Source organism: Lissotriton vulgaris, chromosome 2_1 (genome assembly GCF_964263255.1).
Source record: "Lissotriton vulgaris chromosome 2_1, aLisVul1.2, whole genome shotgun sequence".
NCBI lineage: Eukaryota > Metazoa > Chordata > Amphibia > Caudata > Salamandridae > Lissotriton > Lissotriton vulgaris.
In genome coordinates, this window is record NC_141687.1 from 1,297,381,823 (window position 1) to 1,297,403,987 (window position 22,165).

The following is a 22,165-nucleotide window of genomic DNA, read 5'->3' on the forward strand; positions in this document are numbered from 1 at the left end:
AAGATCTGCTCCGGGGTTACCAGGTGACAGCGGACTGCCGTCAAACTGGCCCCGGTGTCGCGTAGGGCTTCAGCCTGGCGCCCATTTATGTTTACCCACTGGCTGTATTTTCTCGTATTGGCGGGTAGGGGAGCCCGCGGAATCATGTCTCTTTCCCCTAGGCAGACCAGGGACATGGCGGCTGGTTCCCACTCGGGCTGGTCCGGTTCGTACTCTTCATAATCCTCTGGGGTTTGCTCTTCTCCCAGGGCGGCGGCAGCGACCTGGCGGGGTATAGGATTCTGGTTCTTCGGGCAATTAGGGTCGTTGACATAGTGGCCGGGCCGCTGGCACCGGTGGCACGTAACGTTGGCTCGGAATCCTGGACGCATTGGGGGGTTTCCCCTGCCGGCCGGGGGCGGGGTGTTGCTGGCGGGAGCCGCCGGGACGGCGTCTCTGCCCCGACCCTGGCCTCCTCCTCCTCAGGGGCGATGGGGACCTTGGCTGGTTCTGTTTGGCTTGCTGGGCCCGCTTCGGGCAACTCGAGTGCTTTCCCATCGGTCAGCTTCGGCGGCGAGTTGCCGAGGTTCAGTCAGTTTACTGTCGAGGAGGTGCTGCCTGAGCTCGACGAAGCAATTGTTGGAGATGTGCTCCCACACAATGAGGTTAAAGAGTTGTTCATAGGTGGTTACCTGGCTGCCCTTGATCCACCCCTCGAATGCTCTGCTGAAAAAGTTCACGTACTCCACCCAAGTTGTACCCGGGATCCGTTTGCAGTCGCGGAACCGCTGGCGGTACATCTCGGGCGTGAGTCCGTATCGAGTGAGGAGGGCGGCCTTCATGTGGTCGTAGGACGTCATCTGATGGTCCGGGAGTTGCAGTAGGGCGTCGCGCCCTTCGTTGACGAACCTCCCCCATAACCCGGCTCCCCAGTCACTTCGAGAAATCCGGTGAGAGGTCATGGCGATCTCGTAGGCTTTGAACCATTGCTGGATATCGTCGTTCCGATAATATTCTCTGACGACATCCTTGGGGATGTGGACTTTAGGGTCTGTAGTGCCAGGAGTGTTCGGGCGCTCGGGCACCCCGAGATCTTTATTCTGTTTCCGAAGCTCTATTTCTGCTAGATTGCGCTCATGTTCGTAGGCTAGTTTTTTCTCTTCTAACTCCCTCTGTTTTTGCTTCTCTTCCCGCTCCTCTCGGAGCCGCAAGTGTTCCAATGTTATCTTTTGATCCGCCAATTTCAGTTCTCCGTCCAACCGAAGTCGCGCCAGCTCCAATTCATGGAGCCTGCTTTTTTCTCGTTCTCGGATCTCCTCCGGGGAGAGACCCGATCTCCTTCCTTCTGTCGGAGTGGTGTTCGTTTCTGGCGCCTCGAGGTTTTGGTTTTGGGGTACGGTCGTACCCGTCTCCGCCCAAGATTCTAGGGCCTTTTTGAAGTCTTCTTTCGTGCTCAGTCCTGTGGTAGCAATGCCTAGTTCTATGCAAAATTGTTTTAGCTCTCTGTGGTTGTACTCTTCTAGTTTCTCCATCTGGAAGTTTTCTGTGGCTCCGCTCTCCTTTGTTGACATTGTGGTTGAGTCGTGGGGTGAGTTACTCTCTGTACGATTATGCGTTGGTTCGGATCCCACCGCTGCCACCAATGTTAGACGGGGACCCGGAGGGTCGGCCGAGGACAGGGGGAGAGGTCTCCGGTGAGGGCCGTCTCCAGCGATCGTACAGACGAGTAACTTCCCCCCCACAGATGGACACCACACAAGGATGAGGTCAACACTCTTTATATACGATTCTTGAAGCAAAGTTATCAGCGATACAGTGAGGTCGGGACACGAGGGTCCTCTCAATTCTAGTCTCTGAAGGGGAAAAGGTAGCGGGACAGTCTTGGTACCGGTCCGGTACGGGGGTGGCAAGATGGGTAGCTCACAATCCTCGAGCTCGGAGTTCTGGAAGGTCGGGCCGCGGCAGCGCCAGCAGGCTAGGATGATAAGTCTCGTTTGAGAAGGGCCGCGGCAGCGCCAGCAGGCAGGAACGATGATTCACAAGGCAGGGCTGCGGCAGCGCCAGCAGTCCATCAAGGATGAGTTCTTCAAGGTGTCTCTCGACTCCAGGATACAACTGCCTTCCTGCTCTGGAGCTGCCCCAGTTATAGGTCTGGTCTCCTTTGATATCCGGACCCTCGCGCTTGGAGGTCGGGAGGTCCGGGATGAGGGAGTCCAGACACCCAGCAGGGGGGTGGAGCCAGCGCCCGGGGAGGCTGGGGGCAATCGGCACCTGGCGTGGGAGAGCCATCGACACTCCTCTCTCCCATTGACCTGCCAAGTGGTCTCTTCACCTCCTGGGTGGATGGTGGTGCCTCGATGTCGGGGCCTGGCCAGGCCCCGGGGTTGGGGTCGAGCTGAGGCCACGCGGCCTCGTGGTGCAGTGTCCAAGATGGCGGCTGGGCCGGGGCAATGCTGCTGATGGAGGCCCGGGCCAGCCGATGTCGGGGTGTTCGGGAGCAGGCGTCCCGTTGGGGACGGGTTGCGGGTTGCTTCTGTGGGTTGCCGGGGTGGTTCTTCTGGGGACACCGGGAGAGCCGGTGTTCGGGCCTTACTATGCCGGGAGGGAGCGGCCCCTTCACGAGGCCTGTCCAACACCACATGTGATAGGATGTATTGACTGTACCCACATCCACATCTGCCCACCAGCTGCAACGGAATACATGTACCGCAATCGCAAGTCCTACCACTCCCTCAACATCCAGATGGTGTGCAATGCTAAGACATACATCACGGACATAGTGGCACAGTACCCGGGGAGCACACATGACTCCTTCATATTCTGGCACTGCGGCCTCCACACACGACTGGCCAGGGGAGACTTTGGTGAAGGACACCTACTTGGTAAGTACACTTGGCCCACAATGTTACACTGTGATGAAGTAGCTGCGCTGCACAGGCACTCACCCTCTGCTCCTCTCATTCAGGTGACAGTGGCTACGCCCTCTGTGAATACCTCCTCACCCCATACCTCAACCCTACTACACCACAGCAACGGCGCTACAATGTAGCACACATAAGCACAAGGAATTGCATTGAGAGGACATTTGGGCTACTGAAGAGCAGATTCCGCATACTGCACAAGACTGGTGAGGCCATGTACTACAGTCCTGATGTGTGCTGCCGCATTGTGGCTGTGTGTGCAATACTACACAATATTGCTACCAAGCGCCAGATACCTGTAGAGATCTCTGGCAGTGAGTTGGAAGGGGACGACCGGCCACCTGCACATGTGCGTCATGCACTGGGGGAGAATCCAGCTGAAGGACACAGATGCCGCAACCACATCACAATGAACAGTTTCTAGTGCACCCACTCCCCTCACCCAACAATTCACAATTGCATGCCAATGGAAATAATGACAGGAGGCCGATGTACGATGCTAGAATAAATATTATTGTTGAAGGCACAATAATAATGTCATTTTGCAATTCTTTACATGTGAGCAGTATTGCGCCATACTGCTCTAAACCATACACAGGAAATGCTTCTATCATCAGCATGTCCCTGCCAATGGACAGTAAAGTCAAGTGCGCCTCCAGCGCGCGGCACCCAATCGCCTCTCTGGCTCATCCTCAGGGACGGCACGTGAACCCGCAGTCGGCCTGCTGCTGCGGCGTAGCACACCGACCTGTGAGGCAGACAGGCTGCTGACACTGGAGGTCCCCTCACTGGTGTCGTCCCCACCACCATTTTCTGGGCCAGTTGGATGTAGTGCCAGTACGGCACTGGTGACCTGCTCCAGTATTCGTGCCACATCCTCGCAGCATTGCACCATCTGCTGCTGCATAGCCAGGGACCGACGCGAGAGCTGGGAGGTGGCATTACCAATTACATAGTTTGAGCGTGTGTAGGCAGATAGCCGCGTAAGTAGCTGGCGGTGGCGGCGGCGGGCGGTGTTGCGCTGCGAGATGATGGCTGCAGTGTTGGCCTCCATGGCAGTTGTCATCCGCTCTATCATGTCTGACACATTTGCTACATTGCGGCCAATGTTGTGGAGCTGGAGTTGGATTGCCCCTTGGCGTCGTGCCTGCAATTGATGGATGCGCAGCATCCGGCGCTCTATGCTGAGCCCTGGCACGCGCACAGCCATCCCCCTCCTGCCGCTGCGTGCTGTGCTCTGCTGGCGATCCCTGCCATGCCTGCTGTGCTGGCTGGACACAGTGGGTGTGCGCACTGTCACCACACTAGCAGCACCAGATGTTGAGGGTCCCGCTGGTGGTGGTGTTGCGGTTGTCAATGGTGCAGCGCCTCTTGGTGCTGGTGCAGATGATGGTGCTCTGGCAGCAGGGATTGGTGCAGCACCTGATGGTGCTGGCGCAGATGGTGGTGCTCTGGCAGCAGGGATTGGTGCAGCGCCTGATGGTGCTGGCGCAGATGGTGGTGCTCTGGCAGCAGGGATTGGTGCATCGCCTGATGGTGCTGGCGCAGATGGTGGTGCTCTGGACGCAGGGATTGGTGCAGCGCCTGATGGTGCAGGATGTGTGGCTGTTGGCACCTCCTCTGCATCCTCTGGTGCCTCGTCTATGAGCAGCCTATCGCTGTCGCTGCTGTTGTTGTCAGTGCCACCTGTGAGGGGAAGTGGAAGTAGATTAATTGCTTGTATCTTTCACACGTGCAGTTGCTACATGCATGCTGGCTGAGATTCCCTGGCTGGCTGTGGCATTGCGTACTTTGGGACATGTCTGGCTGCATTGGGGTTTTTGTACATTGTGGGCAGACTACATGTCCCACAATGCTTTTGGGCATGACCTAATGTGCATGGATTGCATGACTTGGGTTGATTATGGGAGGCTATAGGGTCATGGCCATTGTTAGGGGACAGGGTCGCAGTCGCATGCCACTTACCTTGGCTGTCTTGGGTGGGTCGGGATGAGTCCAGAGTGATGACCCCTATACACGCCTCTCGCTCAAGTGTGTCCTCCACACGGTCCTCCATGGGGGTGTTGGGAGGGACTGTTGGTTCTCCACCTCCAGTAGCCAGGCTCTCGCCCAGCCTCTCTGCCACCTTCTCCTTGGCACGACCTCGGAGGTCGTATCACCTGTTTTTCAGCTCCTCGATCGACCTGTGTGTCACGCCCACAGCGTTGACTTTTGCGCCGATCCCCAGACACAGTCGGCGTTTGTCCGCCTCAGGCACCCTCCTGGAGTCCTTACCAAATAGTTTTGGGTGGTTTTCAACCACTCCGTCTATCAGGTGCTCCAACTCCTGCTCAGAAAATGTAAGCTTGTGCTTGCGCCCGGTGTCACTGGGCCCTGGTGCTGCATCCTCTGCCATTGCTGCAGTCACAAAAGTGAAAGATTTTAAAGTTTGGGGGTGTTCTGGAAGGAGCTCTGTGTGATGCAGCCTCGAGATCTACCTCACTGTTCTGAATGGGGGTGGGAACTGCCTGCTTCCTGGTTGTGATGTCATCACTGTGCTCGAAATGCAACTTCCCGTTTTTGCGATCTCGCTATTTGAAAGATCGCATTTAGCGATCTCGCAAATTGCGATATCGCAATTCCTACATGGATTTTGACGGAAATAGCGATTTTTCTGCGATTTTGAAAAATCGCTAACGCTTTTTGCGGCCTCGTGCGATTCGCTTTATTTTCTTGCAGATTTTGATGAATGCGTTCTGCGAATTCTAAATTGCGATTCGCTGTCAATCGCTATTTAGAATTCGCGGAATTCGGTTTTCATGAATCAGGCTGCTAATTCCTAAAAATATTCATCTATCATATATTGTTATTAATTATGAAAAAATTTAGTTGTAATAAACTAATTGTAGTCAATTTAATAAAATGTAATGAAAACATTTTGTTTAGAGGATCTTCAGATCTACAAATAAGAATGTGAATGTTGTCTTCCTTTTGGAGCGCATGCATGAATTCTGACATGTAAGAAAATATTAGATATGTAAGTGCTATACATATGAGTTAAACAACATACCCCAGAGAATAAATAGTGAAAAAACACACTAGAGTGCTGTTACTTTGAGCCACTGTGTAATAGTAAATTCTTACATAGAAGCACAGGTGTAAGCTTTGCAGTAGCAGCTTTGACACTGTGTTTCTTTTGTCGGGGTCAGATTGAACTGCAACTCTTGCGGTGGGATGAGCCTATGCATACCACTTTCCCCATATGCGAATGAGCACTACGTCTGGATAGCATATATGATATGCATCACATGCAGAGTGCATACTGCTGTTCTCTAACCATAGAAAATAAAGGCAGGGTAATGCCTCTTCTCTAGCCCATTTGTACGAGAACCAGTGATTTTCTTTGTTTTCTGTGCACCAGATATGTCCGATGTGTTAGTTGGCCAAGGACCAACACACTTTTGTAGGGCCTCTCTCTGTTTTGTGATCCAAGGAGCAGTTCATAATTAAGATAACATCTATGCTCAGGAGAGAGAATAACAGCATTTGGCCCCACCTAAATGTGTTGCCTCATTAGCTGCATCAAAAATGGATAGGTCATTCTGTTTTTTGTAATATAGGTTGTAACAGGAGTACAGGCCCCACCTGCCTGATCCTTCTGATGGCCCTACTGTGCCCATCTACATAAGTGTCATTGAAACTGTGACCAGGAGGTGGATAGCACAACATCCTTCATGAAGATGGACCCCTTCAGTACACAGACTGTTCTGTAGGATGAGCCTACATCAACAGGGGATGCGAATCCTAAAGAAGAACAGTCAGGTAGCAACATATTCTATTTAACTTTGCTTTAGGTGGTTTGTTGATGACTCAACAAGGGTACTCAGATTCTTAGGAGAAGTCTACACAGCAAGTGAAATTCCACACATATACATATTTCTTAAATAAATCAAAATAACTCAACAACATGGGAGTAGCAGCAATAAAAACAGTCCTTACTTAAATTCTAGGTCTTATATTCGGAGGAACTTAAGAATATTATTGGTGAATAGATCCCTGACCCAAACATCAGTTTAATATACCTTCCTGTTGATTGCTCATAAGACAGGACTCTGACTTCACCATTTCTTTTAGATTGAGATAAATAGCCTCACCAGATTGGCTAATTAGTTCACTTACTGGTGACCACAATCAATCAATCAACTCAGATTTGTAGGGCGCAACTATTCACCCGTGAAGGTATCCAATTGCTGCGTTCTTGCAGGGATCAGCCGAAGAAGCACGTCTTGACTCTTTTTCTGAATTCAGAGAAAGAGGATGATGTGGGGAGCTGCGGGGGGAGTTCGTTTGAGGACTTAGTGGTGAGGTAGCAGAAGGAGCCTCCTCCACTGTTGCTTCAGCAGATACGGGGAGTGTGAGCAAAGGAGATGGAAAACAGGTGTCAGGAGGGTTGGTAGAAGTTCAGGTGGTGGTTGATGTATGCTGGCCCTTGGTAATGGAGGGCCTTGTAGGCATGTGTTAACATCTTGAATTGGCATCTTTTCTGGATAGGTAGCCAGTGGAGGTTCCTGAGGTGGTGGCTGAATTCTGAATCGTCTGGAGTCACTTCAGGAGTTGGGTGGTGAGTCCTGCTTAGAGCATGTTGTCGTAGTTCAGCCAGCTGGTTACTAGTGCTTGCATAATGGTTTTCCTGAGTTGATGGTGAGCCATCTAAAGATCTTTCAGAGTTTGCAGAGGGTATTGAAGCAGGCAGATGAGACTGAGCTGATCTGGCATTTCATGATGAGTTTTTTGTCCAGGATGATGTCAAGGTAGCAGCGTGGTCTGTTAGTGTGGGAGTGGGTCCAAGTTCGGAGGGTCACCAGATATCAGTCCATGGGAAGGTGCTATTCCCTAAAAATCAAAATCAAAGGGAATGATGGACGGAGTGTGGAACATTGCAAGCACTCACCTCCAGTCAACTGATCTAGGTTTAATCCATCATTATTCTTTAGCTCACTCCGCCACCCCAGTTCAGACATGGCTTTATGCAAATCAATCAAGGCATTTATATAGCGCACTACTCACCCAGAGGGTCTCAAGGCGCTAGGGGAGGGGGGTCCGCTACTGCTCGAACAGCCAGGTCTTGAGCTGCTTCCTGAAGGCGAGGTGGTCCTGGGTCAGGCGGAGGGGGGTCGGGAGGGAGTTCCAGGTCTTGGCAGCGAGGTAAGAGAAGGACCTTCCCCCTGTAGTGGCTCTTCGGATGCGGGGGACGGCGGCGAGGGCGTGGCCGGTCGCTCGGAGCTGGCGTTTGGGAGCGTAGAAGTTGAGGCGGCTGTTGAGGTATCCTGGGCCTTGGTTGTGTAGGGCTTTGTGTGCGTGGGTGAGGAGACGGAAGGTGATTCTCTTGTTGACCGGGAGCCAGTGCAGGTCTCCCAGGTGTCCGGAGATGTGGTTGCGACGGGGGATGTCCAGGATGAGTCGTGCTGAGGTGTTCTGGATCCGCTGGAGCCTCTTCTGGAGTTTGGCGGTGGTTCCGGCGTAGAGGGAGTTGCCGTAGTCCAGACGGCTGGTGACGAGGGCCTGGGTGACCGTCTTCCTGGTCTCGGTGGGGAGCCACCGGAAGATCTTTCGTAGCATGCGCAGGATGTTGAAGCACGACGAGGAGACGGCGTTGACTTGTCTGGTCATGGAGAGGGAGGAGTCCAGGATGAAGCCCAGGTTGCATGCGTGGTCTGTTGGTTTGGGTGCGCTGCCTAGGGCGGGGGGCCACCAGGAGTCGTCCCAGGCGGAGGGTGAGGCTCCCAGGATGAGGACTTCCATCTTGTCCGAGTTCAGTTTCAGGCGACTGTTCTTCATCCATTCGGCTACCTCTTTCATCCCTTCGTGTAGATTGGCTCTGGCGGTGGCGGGGTCGTTGGTGAGGGAGAGGATCAGCTGGGTGTCGTCGGCGTAGGAGATGATGTTGAGGTTGTGCTGGCGTGCGATGGCTGCCAGGGGGCTCATGTAGACGTTGAAGAGGGTTGGGCTGAGCGAGGAGCCTTGAGGAACGCCGCAGATGACTTTGGTGGCTTCTGCTCTGAACGGGGGAGGCGGACTCTCTGTGTCCTTCCTGCGAGGAAGGAGATGATCCACTCCAGTGCCTTCTCCTGGATTTCGACATTGCTGAGGCGCTGTACTAGGGTACGGTGGCAGGCAGTGTCGAAGGCCGCGGAGAGGTCTAGGAGGATGAGGGCCGCTGTTTCTCCGTTGTCGAGCAGGGCTCGGATGTCATCGGTGGCTGCGATCAGGGCGGTCTCGATGCTGGGGTTGGCCCTGAAGCCAGACTGCGAGAGGTCGAGGGATCCATTAGTCTCGAGGAAGGTGGCCAGCTGCTTGTTGACGGTCTTCTCGATGACTTTTGTAGGAAACGGGAGCAGCGAGATGGGGCGGTAGTTCTTGAGGTCGGTGGGGTCGGCTGATGGTTTCTTAAGTAGAGCGCTGAGTTCAGCGTGCTTCCAGCTCTCCGGGAAGGTAGCGGTGTCGAAGGAGGTGTTGATGATGTTCCGCAGGTGGGGTGCGATGACAGCGTCGGCCTTGTTGTAGACGTGGTGAGGGCAGGGGTCGGTCGGAGATCCGGAGTGGATGGAGTTCATCGTGTGGACGGTGTCTTCGGTGCTGATCGGGGTCCAGGCGCAGAGGGTGGTGGTGGGGGACGGTGGTTCGGTCGTGGCGTGCGTCGGTTGATTGCTGAAGCTGTTGTGTATGTCCGCGATCTTGTTGTGGAAGTAGGAGGCGAGGGAGTTGCAGAGGTCTTGCAAAGGGGTGATGTCGTTGTTTCCGGCGTTGGGGTTGGAGAGCTCTTTAATGATGTTGAAGAGTTCCTTGCTGTTGTGTGCGTTGTTGTCCAGTCGTTCCTTGAATGCGTTTTTCTTGGTGGCGTGGATCAGTTGGTGGTGTTTTCGGGTGGCGAGCTTGAGGGCAGCCATGTTGTCCGGTGTTGGGTCTCTGCGCCACGCTTTCTCGAGGGCTCTGCAGTTCTTCTTGGAGCTCTTGAGTTCCTCGGTGAACCATGGGGCTTTTTTGCTGCCGGGTCTGCTAGGCGGGGTCCTCAGAGGGGCGAGGTCGTCTGCGCAGTCGCTGATCCACTTCGTGAGGTTGGTGGCCGCTTCGCTGGGGTTCATTGCGCTGGTGGGTGGGTTCTTGCTCAGGGACGTTGCGAGCTAGTCGGCTGTGATCCTGTTCCAGCTTCTGCATGCCCCTTGTTGCTGGTGGTGGTGGATCGTGGTCCTTCTGAAGCTGAAGTGGACGCAGCTGTGGTCCGTCCAGTGGAATCCGGTGGCGTGGCTGAAGGTGGTGTCCTTGCTGGATGAGAAGACGGGGTCGAGTGTGTGTCCGGCGTAGTGGGTGGGGGTGGTCACCAGCTGCTTGAGTCCGAGGTTTGCGAGGTTGTCCAGCAGGGTGGTGGTGTTGCGGTCGTTGTTGTTCTCCAGGTGGAAGTTGAGGTCCCCGAGGAGGATGTAGTCAGCGGAGGGGAGGGCGTGCGGGCTGACAAAGTCGGCGATGTCCTCGCTGAATTGTGTGCGTGGTCCCAGGGGTCTGTAGATGAGGGACCACATCAGTCTGACCCTGTGCCTCATGGGAATAGTCCAGCCCGAACTGACAAGCCATGTCATGGTGAATGTATGGCATTGTTCTACATTCTGTCCATCAATTGTTCATTTTGCATTTGTCACCCCCTAGTGGGACGGGTATGCCTAGACGTGGGTCCCGTGCTATCCATGCTACTGGCGTTAAGCTATCCTGGCTGATGAGGGCTGAAAGTCCAAAACCGGTCATCGGATGCTAGTTTCCAGTCCAGGGAGTACCTGGCCTGGCAGTTCGGGATGAACTGTTCCCATTGGGCGAAGGGTCAAGAGTGATTTGCATATGACTGGGTTCAAACTGGAATGGCATGGTGAGCAAAAAAACTATGGATTTAGGCCCAGATCTCTATACTTGGGTGAATGTATGACATTGTTCTACATTCTGTCCATCAGTTGTTCTTTTTGCATTCCCTAAAATCAGCACTTCCGTCTTACCGGTGTTGAGCTTCTGGCAGTTGGTTTTCATCCAGTCAGCTACGCTCGTCATGCAGTTGTTGTAGTTGGTCATTGTGGTGGAGGGGTCTTCTGAGAGCAAGAGGATGTGCTGGGTGTCGTCTGCATAGGATATGATGTGGAAGCCATGTGTTCTGATGATATGGACAGGGGTGGCATGTACGTGCTGAACAGGGTGGGGCTGAGGGAGAAAACTTGAATGATGCAGCAGATGATGCTCTTGGGTTCCGAAGTGATGGGTGGTGGGTGGATCTTTTGTGTTTAGCTTGTGAGGAAGGATGTAACATATTTGAGGGTGTCTTCCTGGATTTTAATGTAGTGGAGTCTTTTGATGAGGGTGTGGTGGGATACAGTGTGGAATGCTGCTGAAAGGTCAAGGAGGATCATGGCCGCTATATCCCACGGTAAAGGAGCAACTTGATGTCATAGGTGGTGGTGGTCAGGGCGGTCTCAGTGCTGGTGTTAGCACGAAAGCGGTTTTGGGAGGTGTCAGTCCAGGTAAGCTTGGTGAGTTGAGGTAAGCTTGGTGGCATGACTGTACATGACTCTGTCACTGAAGATTTTATCAAGCGTGAGTTCTGCACTGTGTCTGGGGTTGGTGATCAGTTGGGTGAGGCAAATGTTGCAAATGCTTTCCAGGAGGTTGGCTGTGTTTGTGCCTTTTGGCCTCAGTCTGCATGTGGCTCAGTGAGAGGACTACCATCTGCACCACTGCCCTATACACTAATATTAAAGTAATTATGTTTGGAAAGGACAATAAGTATTGACAGCCTGGGAGAATCCTAAAAAAAACAGTCAAGCATAGAAGCCAAATCTTATTACAAGAATAATGAACAAGGTACAATTGAGCTGGAGGAATGGACATGCCTCTTTAAAAATACAGATACACAGTATCTTTAAGTAAGAAGGTTAATCAAGTAGCTTCTTTCACCCCAGCCTCTTCTCTCCATCTTGTCTGCTTTCCAACCTCCTTCCAATTCAAATCAATACATTCCACACCGGGAAATTCTAGAGAGAATATTTCAGGCTTCACATTCTAACCTAAGAATACCACACATCCCCCCATAACAAAAATACAAAGGAGCTATGTACATCTTATAGACGAGAGAAAGAAAAACAACTGCTAAATAGTAAATACAAAGCGCCATGTACTTAGAAGTAAGGGTGAGCATAGTGGGCGCAGCGGGGCTATGCGGAGTGCCACAGTAACGGAACCAATCTCCTCACACTCCGCGTAGCTCCGCTATGTGCCACCCGCCTCTCGCCCGCCCGCACTATAAAAATATTATAAATTAGAATTTAAAAGACCATACCTTATCAGCGGTGTCCCCGGGCTTCCATCCTTCTCCATTGCGACTTCTTCTGGAAAACTGTGCATGTGCGGGCACCCACGCATGCGCATTTCTTGTGAGAAATGCGCATGCCCGGGTGCCCGCGCATATGCAGTTTTCAAGAAGAAGTTGAAATGGAGGAGGAGGGAAGCCCGGGGACGACGCCGATGAGGTAAGGTCTTTTAAATGCTTATTTATAATGTTTAAATAGTACGGGTGGGAGGTGGGCTGGAGGCCAACTTTGCTCCGCCCCGAGTGTGCGGAGATTTGCTTGTTCCACCTACTTCGCGGAACAGGCAAAATTCTGCACATTCCGTGAACGGAACGGAGTTGTGCACCCACCCCTACTTAGAAGCACTACTACTGCACATAATCATCTAAGTACTTAGGTTTACCAGTAAGTCTGGCACTTCTTCTCATTTGCCTTCTCCCAAGGCATCCTCACCTTGGATAATGACTTCATTCTTCCTCACACCATGCGTCGATTTTTCCACCTGATTAAGGTTCCATACCCTATGGACCTCTGTCTTAATTGCATTCCTAAAGACTTTAATCACTCTCATGGGGTGTAAAAATTTAGAACTGTGTGAAGAAAATGTTTTTCAAGGGTATTTTATCCTCACCAAATCTCCTACTTCCACAACTGTACCCTTGACAGCTATACGCAAATCAAACCACTAATTGTTCGTAATCATCTTTCTCATGCCCACCTCATTCCTTACTGCATCATCCATCACGCAAGCCAGATTTTTTGTCTTGTCTAACATCCAAAAGGGGCACAGCAGAGTACCAGCCTTCCTTTTCCTGAACTGTTCAAAGGAGATTTCCTCATCATGGTGTGAGGAAAAAAACAATATTTTTTTTCCCTATTGAAAATTTCAGACTTCCAGCAATTCTGATTCACCAATGCTTTCTGAATGGTTTCCTTCAGAACACAGTTGAACCTTTCAACCATTCTGTTGGCCTCTGGGTGATAAAGAGTCATCCTCCTATGTGTGATGTCTCTCTCACGCAGGTACTTCTCCTTAGAGACAAATGCCTAAGAGTACAATGACATATATATCCACACTTGAAATTTTTTTGGGACCCAGTATATCAAGTGCCACCTTTCCAGGCTTCTTTGGGTAACCTCCTTAAATTAATAGGTTGCATCCTGGAATTCAACACCTTATCACACTTGCTGCACTCTACGCACTCTCTTACTACACACTCAATGTAAATATCCATGCACAGCCACCGTTATGCCTGCCTCAAAATTTCTTTTATCTTGGAAATCCTGGGATATCCATCATGGGCAATTCTATCAAGCGCTCTCTCAGATTGCTGGGCTGAACCAGGCCGGTACCATGAAGTAGCAGCCCATCACGTACTGCAAGTTCAGAACCAATTTTCACAAAAGGTATCACCACTTCATCAGATATGACACTATTACCCCAACGAAATTTCACACCCTTGATCATTTCTTGTAACGTAACATCAGTTACCACCTCCTCAAGCCATTCACTCTCATTGATCACCCCATCATTGACGAGATACACTACAGTCGTCCTCATCTTCATCTGAGAAATCTTCATCCTCCTCACCTTGTTTACTCACTTCACTTTGGTCCACCAAGCTTGAACAACAATCAGCCAAATGATTGCTAGCACTGGTAAATACTCTACGTGGAAGTTGAATTCTTGCAGAGCCAACATCTATTTTCTTATCCTGGAGAAGATGTTATCCAATCCTTTCTTTCTCAGATTTTCCTTTCGGGGCTTTTGGTCTGTTTTAATCAAAAACTCTCCTCCCCACACAGACTTCTTTAGCTTCCTGATTGACCAGAATACAGTCAAAGCTTCCTTTTCCACAACAGAATAGTTAAGTTCAGCCCCTTTTAGACATCTTAAGATGAATAGGGTGGTTTTATCCACACCGTTCTGACTTTGAAAGAGTGCAACACCCAACACTGTCGAACTTGCAACAGTCATTATAATGGTATCTTGGCCAGGCTCAAAACGTTTTAAAGATGCTGCAGGAGATAAATGATGGTTCAGCACAGCAAACTCCTTTCCACACTCCTCATTCCACTTGAAATTGGTTACTTTTTAAAATGATTGTCTCATATTAGTTGTTTTATCTGCAAACTTAGGAATGAATTTGCAGTCAAACTTTGACATACTCAGAAATTTCAGAACTTCGTCTTTCTGGCATAGACATCCTGGCAATAGTGCCAACAAGTTCCTGCTTAGGCTGTGAAAGTATGCACAAAAGAATCATTTTCTGTCAAGTTGAATTTACATTTTTTTGCCTTCAAAGTAAGGCCATATTCACTACCTTCCGCACATGCTCCAAACTTCCACCAAAGACCAGAATGTCATCCTGATAAATTATCACTCCATTCTTACTCCAAGCATAGTCTCCATCATTGTCTGAAAGACTACAGCTGCCAAACTGAGTCCAAATGGCATCCTCAAGAATTTAAGTGTACCATACAGAGTAACAAGTGCTGTCAGAACTTGCGTGTCTGGATGTAGCCTCACCTGATGATAGGTGGACGTCAGATCTATTGATGAAAAATATTTAGAACCACCCAGTAAAGTCACAATTTCAGAGTTATTAGGCAAAGTGTAGTCGTGCACAACAACACACCTATTGAGTTCTCTCAAATCTATGTATAGCCTAGCTTCCCCATTTGCCTTATGCACCATGACTACTGGAGCCAACCATTCTGTGGCTTCCATTTCTTCAATGATGCCACTAGATTTCAATTTTCCAAGTTCCTTCAACATTTCCTCTCTCACCGACATTGGAACCCCTTTGACTTTTGCAACCACTAGAACTGCATTATATCTTTAGTATGATTTTATGCACATACCCTTTCAAACAAACCAAATGTCCTTGAAAGACTTTGGGAAATTCCACTTCATAGTTGGGAATCTGAGAAACCACCTGACATGAGACGTTATTGTTCCCGTCACTATTCTGTCTCGAAGATGTACAGCAGGTGTCTCATTAGGATCAAGAAAAACATTGATATCCCTCTGATACTTTCAACTTATTAAGGAGTCTCATCTCTCAAAGACTTAAACCTTCCCACACACACATGTCCTTGAAGTTGATAAGACCTTCAAAATAACCAGCCAATGTTATTGGTTCCCCTCCACACCCCTTTGGCTGAATATCTGTTTTTTGGAACACCACTTTTTCATTCAGGTTTTTAAAATGCACCTCACTTGGAATAAGAGGGATCTTGGATCCTGAATCGAAGAGCATAAGTACTGGCACCCCTTCAACAAGAAAAGTTTCAACAGGATTATTGTCACTAAGGGGGTGATTACGATGGTGGGTGGACTCGAGTCCGACGCAATCGGAGCAGTGCCTGGGACCGCCCGCCTGTGAGGCGGCGATCCCGCACCACTTATTATGATGTGACCGTGGCGGTTGCATCATGCTAGGTTAACATTGCGGTGGGTGCTGCTGGCTACAGCACCCGCCTCAACAACAGCATGTAGTGCGTTTCCCTGCACTACGTAACAGGCACCACGCGGTGCCTTCCACTTAGTGCATGAAAATTTAGGGGTTTACCATGGGTACCCCCCAGTGCACCACCACGTACCCCCAACACAAGGGGGGCCCGCTATGGGCCCCTGAAACCAATCCCTGCTAGCCTTTCAATGTGGTTTACCTGCCTCAGAAAGGCTGGCCGCAGTCAGCATCGTAATGTGGCGAATAGTGCCTGCTAGGCACGCCACCATTTTACAGCTGCTGACCTTTCAGCCAGGCAATCGGTACGATTGCCTGTGGCGGAAGCATGGCAGGCGGTCTTTCCGACTGCTGTGGTCCAAAAGTAATTCCCCCGCTATCATAATTTGTCTGATGGCGGAGGGCTCACCACCGCACGGATGGCGGTGGCGGGCCTTCCGCCTTCATACTCACCCCCTAAGATCTGAAATTTGTAAAATAATTATCTCCTCTCCAATATCCATTGCACCATAGCCGACTTCACAAACATTTTGTTTCATTCCACAACTCTTACAACACTTGGAGACATAACCCTTGCAACCACATTTCTTACATTTAGCCTTCCAACCAATACATTCCTTGTAGCTGGCTACATGACCATATTCCCCGCACCTGTAACATGTGCCCTGAAATTTGTTATCAACTTTGTTGCTAGAAGTCGCCTTACTTTGTAAAGAAGAGCTTGCCTTTCTTTCTCATCCTTAAGAGTCTGTATGATATGCACAGCCTCTTCCTTACCAACTCAACTTCACCCTTCTTTAGTTTATCAACACGCCTTACTTTGTTCACAGGTTTTTGCAATTGTTAGGACTTCAGACAAGGAGTGATTATCATTTTGCCAACACAACTCTTTGGCTTTGCCAATGCTACAGCCTAGTACAAACAAGGCCCATAAGCATTCTTCAGACCTACTGCCAAAGCTGCACGTGGAGGCCATCTTTCTCAAAACAGATATATATTCTTTGACATTCTCCCCTTTCCTCTGCATATGCCTACCAAAATGGTATCTCTCCAAAACCGTTGAGTCTTCGGGTAAGTAATGCAAAACAAGTTTCTTTATCCATACTTTAAATTCATTCAGACCATCCGCTTAGTAAGTTGTTAATTGTGGCAGATGTTCAAAGACTTCTTGGCCCGCTGATCGACACACTCACACTTAATGCGCCAACACATTGTTCCATTTTTTGCCCTATATTGGTGGTTCTCCTGGCAGCAGTAGAAAATACAGATGTGTGTAATGTTGTGCATTATAACAGCGTAATAACAAATTGACTAAAATATGTAGAGATAGCAACTATCCTGTAATTAATAATTACAGTAAAGAAAGTTGCTATAATAAACTGCATACCCAAGTATACTTCCCTTCTACAATGTTCAAGAATTACAACCAAATGACAGAACTGTTCAAATTAAATAAGTCAAAAGTACCATTTACAAGCTGTGCCCATCAGCTAGAAAGAAAATAGTGTACTGTTATCAAAACTACTGAAATTACCAGCTGTGCACATCAGCGTGACAGTTTCCTGAAGAGCTGTGCACATCAGCGCAAAACCGTGATCTTAGAAAATTGTGCAAGTCAGTGTGAAACACTGTGTGCAGTAGGATGTGCCCGCAAGACTTTACTGAAAAGCTGTGCACATCAGCGTGAAGAACTGAACACAAAAAAGTATGCCTGAAGAGCCCAGCTGTGAGAAAACAACATACTTTACTCGCCATTAAAGTCTGTTTCAAAAGTTTCTGTAGAAAACACACATTGTATATCTATGTCCATAAAAATTCACCAGACACCTGATTCAATGCGCCACAATACTACACTGGCAAACTTGACATTAAGGACAGGTCTCACTGTGGAGGATGCTTCATGATGACTTGAGAAGCCGGTTATAGATCTGAAATAGAAGCTGTGGAAATTATGAAAATCTTCGGTGCAGCAGAGAATAGAGAAGTCTTCTGTGGTAGTAGGGTATATTCTTTCTTCTATGTTTATTTTAGTTTGTACATATTGTTAGGTCATTTAGAAAATAATTATGTCACTTATGATGTAACTTTAGAATTATAGGGCCTTATTTATGAAGGCCTTGCGCCACCAGTGCGTCACTTTTTCCCATTTTAAAAGAGACGCACCGGCGGCGCAAGTCCTTCATAAATAAGGCCCATAGGGTTTTGGCTACCGGGGGTGGATAAACGGTTGGATTAAGAAGAGTTGGGATTTTTGCCTTTCTGCTCCGGTGGGTCTATAGTTTATGTACTTAATAAACTATACTTAAACATCAACTTCGACTGCAGCCCATCTTAATATTGGCGACGAGGGACTTTTCATGAAGACCCACTGGATAATTCGGCAAATTGAGAATTTTCGGAGAATTCAACTTTTGTGACGAGCCGAAATTTAAGCCTAACACTCTTCAGTGATTTAAAACTAAATATTTTCGTCTTCGTTTGATTACTAAACAAGATTTAAGGTACTGTAATTTTATTTTATTACCTTTGTGAGTTCTGTGGAGGTCAAGAGGAATCCGTTATTTTTAACCAGCTGCGGAATTCCAGCACGTGAAGGTGCTTAGCAAAGCGAGCGTCACGTCATCACGTCTCCATTTGGCGCGCTTCATTGGCTTAAAACATTGCGTTCCAGTGACATCAGAGCGTGGCTAAGTTTCAGCGGCCATTTTAAGGAAATCTCTGCTAACAACGCTGCTTTCCAGTGACATCAGAGCGTGTCTACCTTTAGGCGGCCATTTTAAAGTACCCTGTTGTGCTTTGTGCGTACTTTTATTACGCTTACTTTCTGCAATCTGTCATACATAACGAGATTTATATGGAAAGCGGGTGAGACTTTTTCATCTTATAAAGAAATCTTTTATTGAGAAATAGCGCAATGTCAGTGATGCGCACACTCATGTTTAATCTTATTTTATCGAAGGCATTCTGAATTGAAAGTTTTAGCACATTTTCAGTGGTGCGCACACTTGTCATTTGAAAGTCTTCTTCACCATTTCAAATTTGAGCGCTTTTTCACTAATGCGCACATTTCCTTTCATTTGACAAACATTGGAGCTCAAGTTCTTATTTAACCTTTTCAGTGCTGTGCTTAAGTTTTCTCAGTGATGTGCACACTTTAAGTTTATGCTTGCACATTTGAATTGCTATTCATTCTTTGGAAAAGTTTTTGGTTGTTTTGTTATTGACTTTTCTTCATTTTTTATTTATTCAGAGTCTAGATATGGCTAACGCACAAATTTGTAATCAACCCACAGTTTTTCTACAAATTCCAGGTAAGCCTAAGTTGGAGTGGAAAAAGTGGTTTGAAAGTTTTGAGAATTATATTGTTGCTATTGACGGATCTAAATTTCCTCCTGAAAGATTAAATGAAATGAAATGAAATGAAAGGAGTCTTGTCGTGCGCAAACTTAGCCCAGTGGGCGTCAAGGCGCCTAATTCAGAAAACCAGCTCATAACAAAAACCCAGCAGTTCATCCTAAATAGGCTCTTGAAAAGCACCACGTTTTTAAAGCCTTTTTGAACAAGTCTAAAGAAGGAAGAGTTTTAATCTCCATAGGCACGGTGTTCCAGAGCTGAGGGGCAGCGACAGAAAAGGCCCTGGCTCCTCATCTGGTAAGCCTGAAGCGTGGGACAGCAAGCTGGAGTAGTCCAGCAGAGCGAAGGCACCCTGTGGGATGGTAGCGGGTAAGTAGGGAGCTGATAGCGCCTTTAGATCCATCCTCGAGAGCTCTGTACGTCAAGCACAACATTTTAAAATAGATTCTGTGCTGGACAGGCAACCAGTGGAGGTCTCTCCTCACGGTGGTGGCAGATGATGTCTTAGGAAGGTCTAGGACAAAACGTGCAGCAGCGTTCTGCACGGTTTGCAGCCGATGTATGAGGCCCTTGTTGGACTCCATGTATAGAGAGTTGCAGTAATCTAACCTGGAGCCAACAAGGGCGACTGCAATCTGCTTACGTGCTTGAAGGGACAGATAGCTGCGAATTCTGTTGAGTATCCTGATCACGCCCCAACATGTTGCCACAGTCCGATTCACCTGAAGAGACATCGAGAGTGAAGTATCAAACACCACACCGAGATTTCTGGCAGATTGAGAGGGCGTGGGGCAGGTGCCAAAAGAGGAAGGCCACCACTCACTCGAGCAGACATCTTGGTACTTACCAAAGACCAACACCTCTGTCTTGTCGCCATTCAGCTTCAGGGAGTTGATGACCATCCAGTCTGCTACATGTTGCATACATGACCTGAAGCTGAAGGCAGATGTAGTGACAGAGGAATGAGTGAATGACACCATGATCTGGGTGTCATCGGCGTATGATACCACCTCCATCCCCTGCGATCTTACCAGCCTAGCAAAGAGGGCCACGTAGATGTTGAACAGGGTCGGACTTAGTGCCGACCCCTGTGGCACCCCACATTGCAAAGACTTGGCTGGGGAGAGGTGGTTTCCGAGCATCACTCTCTGTTCCCTATCAAGGAGAAAGGAATTGAGGAGGCTCAGGGCCGACCCAGTGACACCTGCCTCCCTAAGCCGAGATGTTAAGATGGAGGGAGACAGGGTATCGAATGCGGCCGTGAGGTCCAGCAGCACTAGAATAGTAGTTTGACCAGCGTCAACTTTGCGTCGGATGTTGTCGACTACAAAAGTGAGAGCAGATTCTGTGCTGTGATGTTTTCGAAATCCGTGTTGGGTGATGTCAAGATACTCAGAGGCATCCAAAAAGGAAGACAAATGGAGATTCACATGTGCCTCTAGTATTTTTGCAGGTGCAGGGAGTAGGGAAATGGGCCTAAAATTTTTGAGGAGGCCGGGGTCAAGAGAAGGTTTCTTGAGGAGAGGCTTCATAATAGCCTTCTTCCATACCGATGGAAAAGAACCTTGGGCAATCGCTTTATTCATCACCTCCAACAAGGAGGGAAGAAGACTGCTTCTAAACTCTTTCAGCTTTTTAAGAGGTAGTGGGTCCAATGGGGAGGAGGATTTCGTCCTGTCAAGTAGAAGATTCAGTCCTTCCAGAGACAGAGATGGAAATTCCGTAAGAGAACTAGAAGGGGCTGTATCCAGAGACTCAAGAGAGCGTATGCCAGGAGGAATATTCTCGTCCAGAGAATGACGTTGTGCTTCTAATGATGTATGGATATCAAGGATTTTGTTGTGAAAAAAGTCTGCAATGTCATTGCATAGATCTTGAGAGCTGACTACGGGATCAGGGAGTTGAAAGGAGCATAGCGAGTCAGCGATTTTGAAAAGCTCCCTAGAGGAAGTGAGTGAGCTAGTAAGATTGGAAAAGTATTCCTGCTTCTCCATTATCACTTTCTGCTTGTACTCCCGCAGAGCAGACTTATAGGCCTTCCGGTCCTTAGGATCCCAGGATTTCCTCCATCTCCTCTCACTACTTCGCGGAACAGGCAAAATTCTGCACATTCCGTGAACGGAACGGAGTTGTGCACCCACCCCTACTTAGAAGCACTACTACTGCACATAATCATCTAAGTACTTAGGTTTACCAGTAAGTCTGGCACTTCTTCTCATTTGCCTTCTCCCAAGGCATCCTCACCTTGGATAATGACTTCATTCTTCCTCACACCATGCGTCGATTTTTCCACCTGATTAAGGTTCCATACCCTATGGACCTCTGTCTTAATTGCATTCCTAAAGACTTTAATCACTCTCATGGGGTGTAAAAATTTAGAACTGTGTGAAGAAAATGTTTTTCAAGGGTATTTTATCCTCACCAAATCTCCTACTTCCACAACTGTACCCTTGACAGCTATACGCAAATCAAACCACTAATTGTTCGTAATCATCTTTCTCATGCCCACCTCATTCCTTACTGCATCATCCATCACGCAAGCCAGATTTTTTGTCTTGTCTAACATCCAAAAGGGGCACAGCAGAGTACCAGCCTTCCTTTTCCTGAACTGTTCAAAGGAGATTTCCTCATCATGGTGTGAGGAAAAAAACAATATTTTTTTTCCCTATTGAAAATTTCAGACTTCCAGCAATTCTGATTCACCAATGCTTTCTGAATGGTTTCCTTCAGAACACAGTTGAACCTTTCAACCATTCTGTTGGCCTCTGGGTGATAAAGAGTCATCCTCCTATGTGTGATGTCTCTCTCACGCAGGTACTTCTCCTTAGAGACAAATGCCTAAGAGTACAATGACATATATATCCACACTTGAAATTTTTTTGGGACCCAGTATATCAAGTGCCACCTTTCCAGGCTTCTTTGGGTAACCTCCTTAAATTAATAGGTTGCATCCTGGAATTCAACACCTTATCACACTTGCTGCACTCTACGCACTCTCTTACTACACACTCAATGTAAATATCCATGCACAGCCACCGTTATGCCTGCCTCAAAATTTCTTTTATCTTGGAAATCCTGG

At 48.6% G+C, this 22,165-nt stretch overlaps 1 protein-coding gene across 1 annotated transcript; it reads right to left on the bottom strand.

Annotated features, from left to right (window-relative positions):
* Positions 1 to 3,543: 3,543 nt before the first annotated feature.
* On the bottom strand, positions 3,544 to 12,314 carry LOC147732530 (uncharacterized). Its single transcript, XM_086954273.1, has 2 exons — positions 12,250 to 12,314; positions 3,544 to 4,564 (listed from the first exon to the last, which is right to left on the bottom strand). Exons 1-2 carry the CDS (start codon positions 12,312 to 12,314, stop codon positions 3,544 to 3,546), a joined length of 1,086 nt encoding a protein of 361 aa, XP_086810399.1.
* Between the last annotated feature and the right edge of the window lie 9,851 nt (positions 12,315 to 22,165).

What these genes read in the sequence shown, in the direction of transcription:
- LOC147732530 (XM_086954273.1), bottom strand. Translation starts at nt 12,314, where the DNA reads ATGCACAGTTTTCCAGAAGAAGTCGCAATGGAGAAGGATGGAAGCCCG. An exon ending in CCGGGGACACCGCTGATAAG is followed by an intron (nt 4,565 to 12,249) that starts GTATGGTCTTTT and finishes CAACAACAGCAG; the next exon opens with CGACAGCGATAGGCTGCTCA.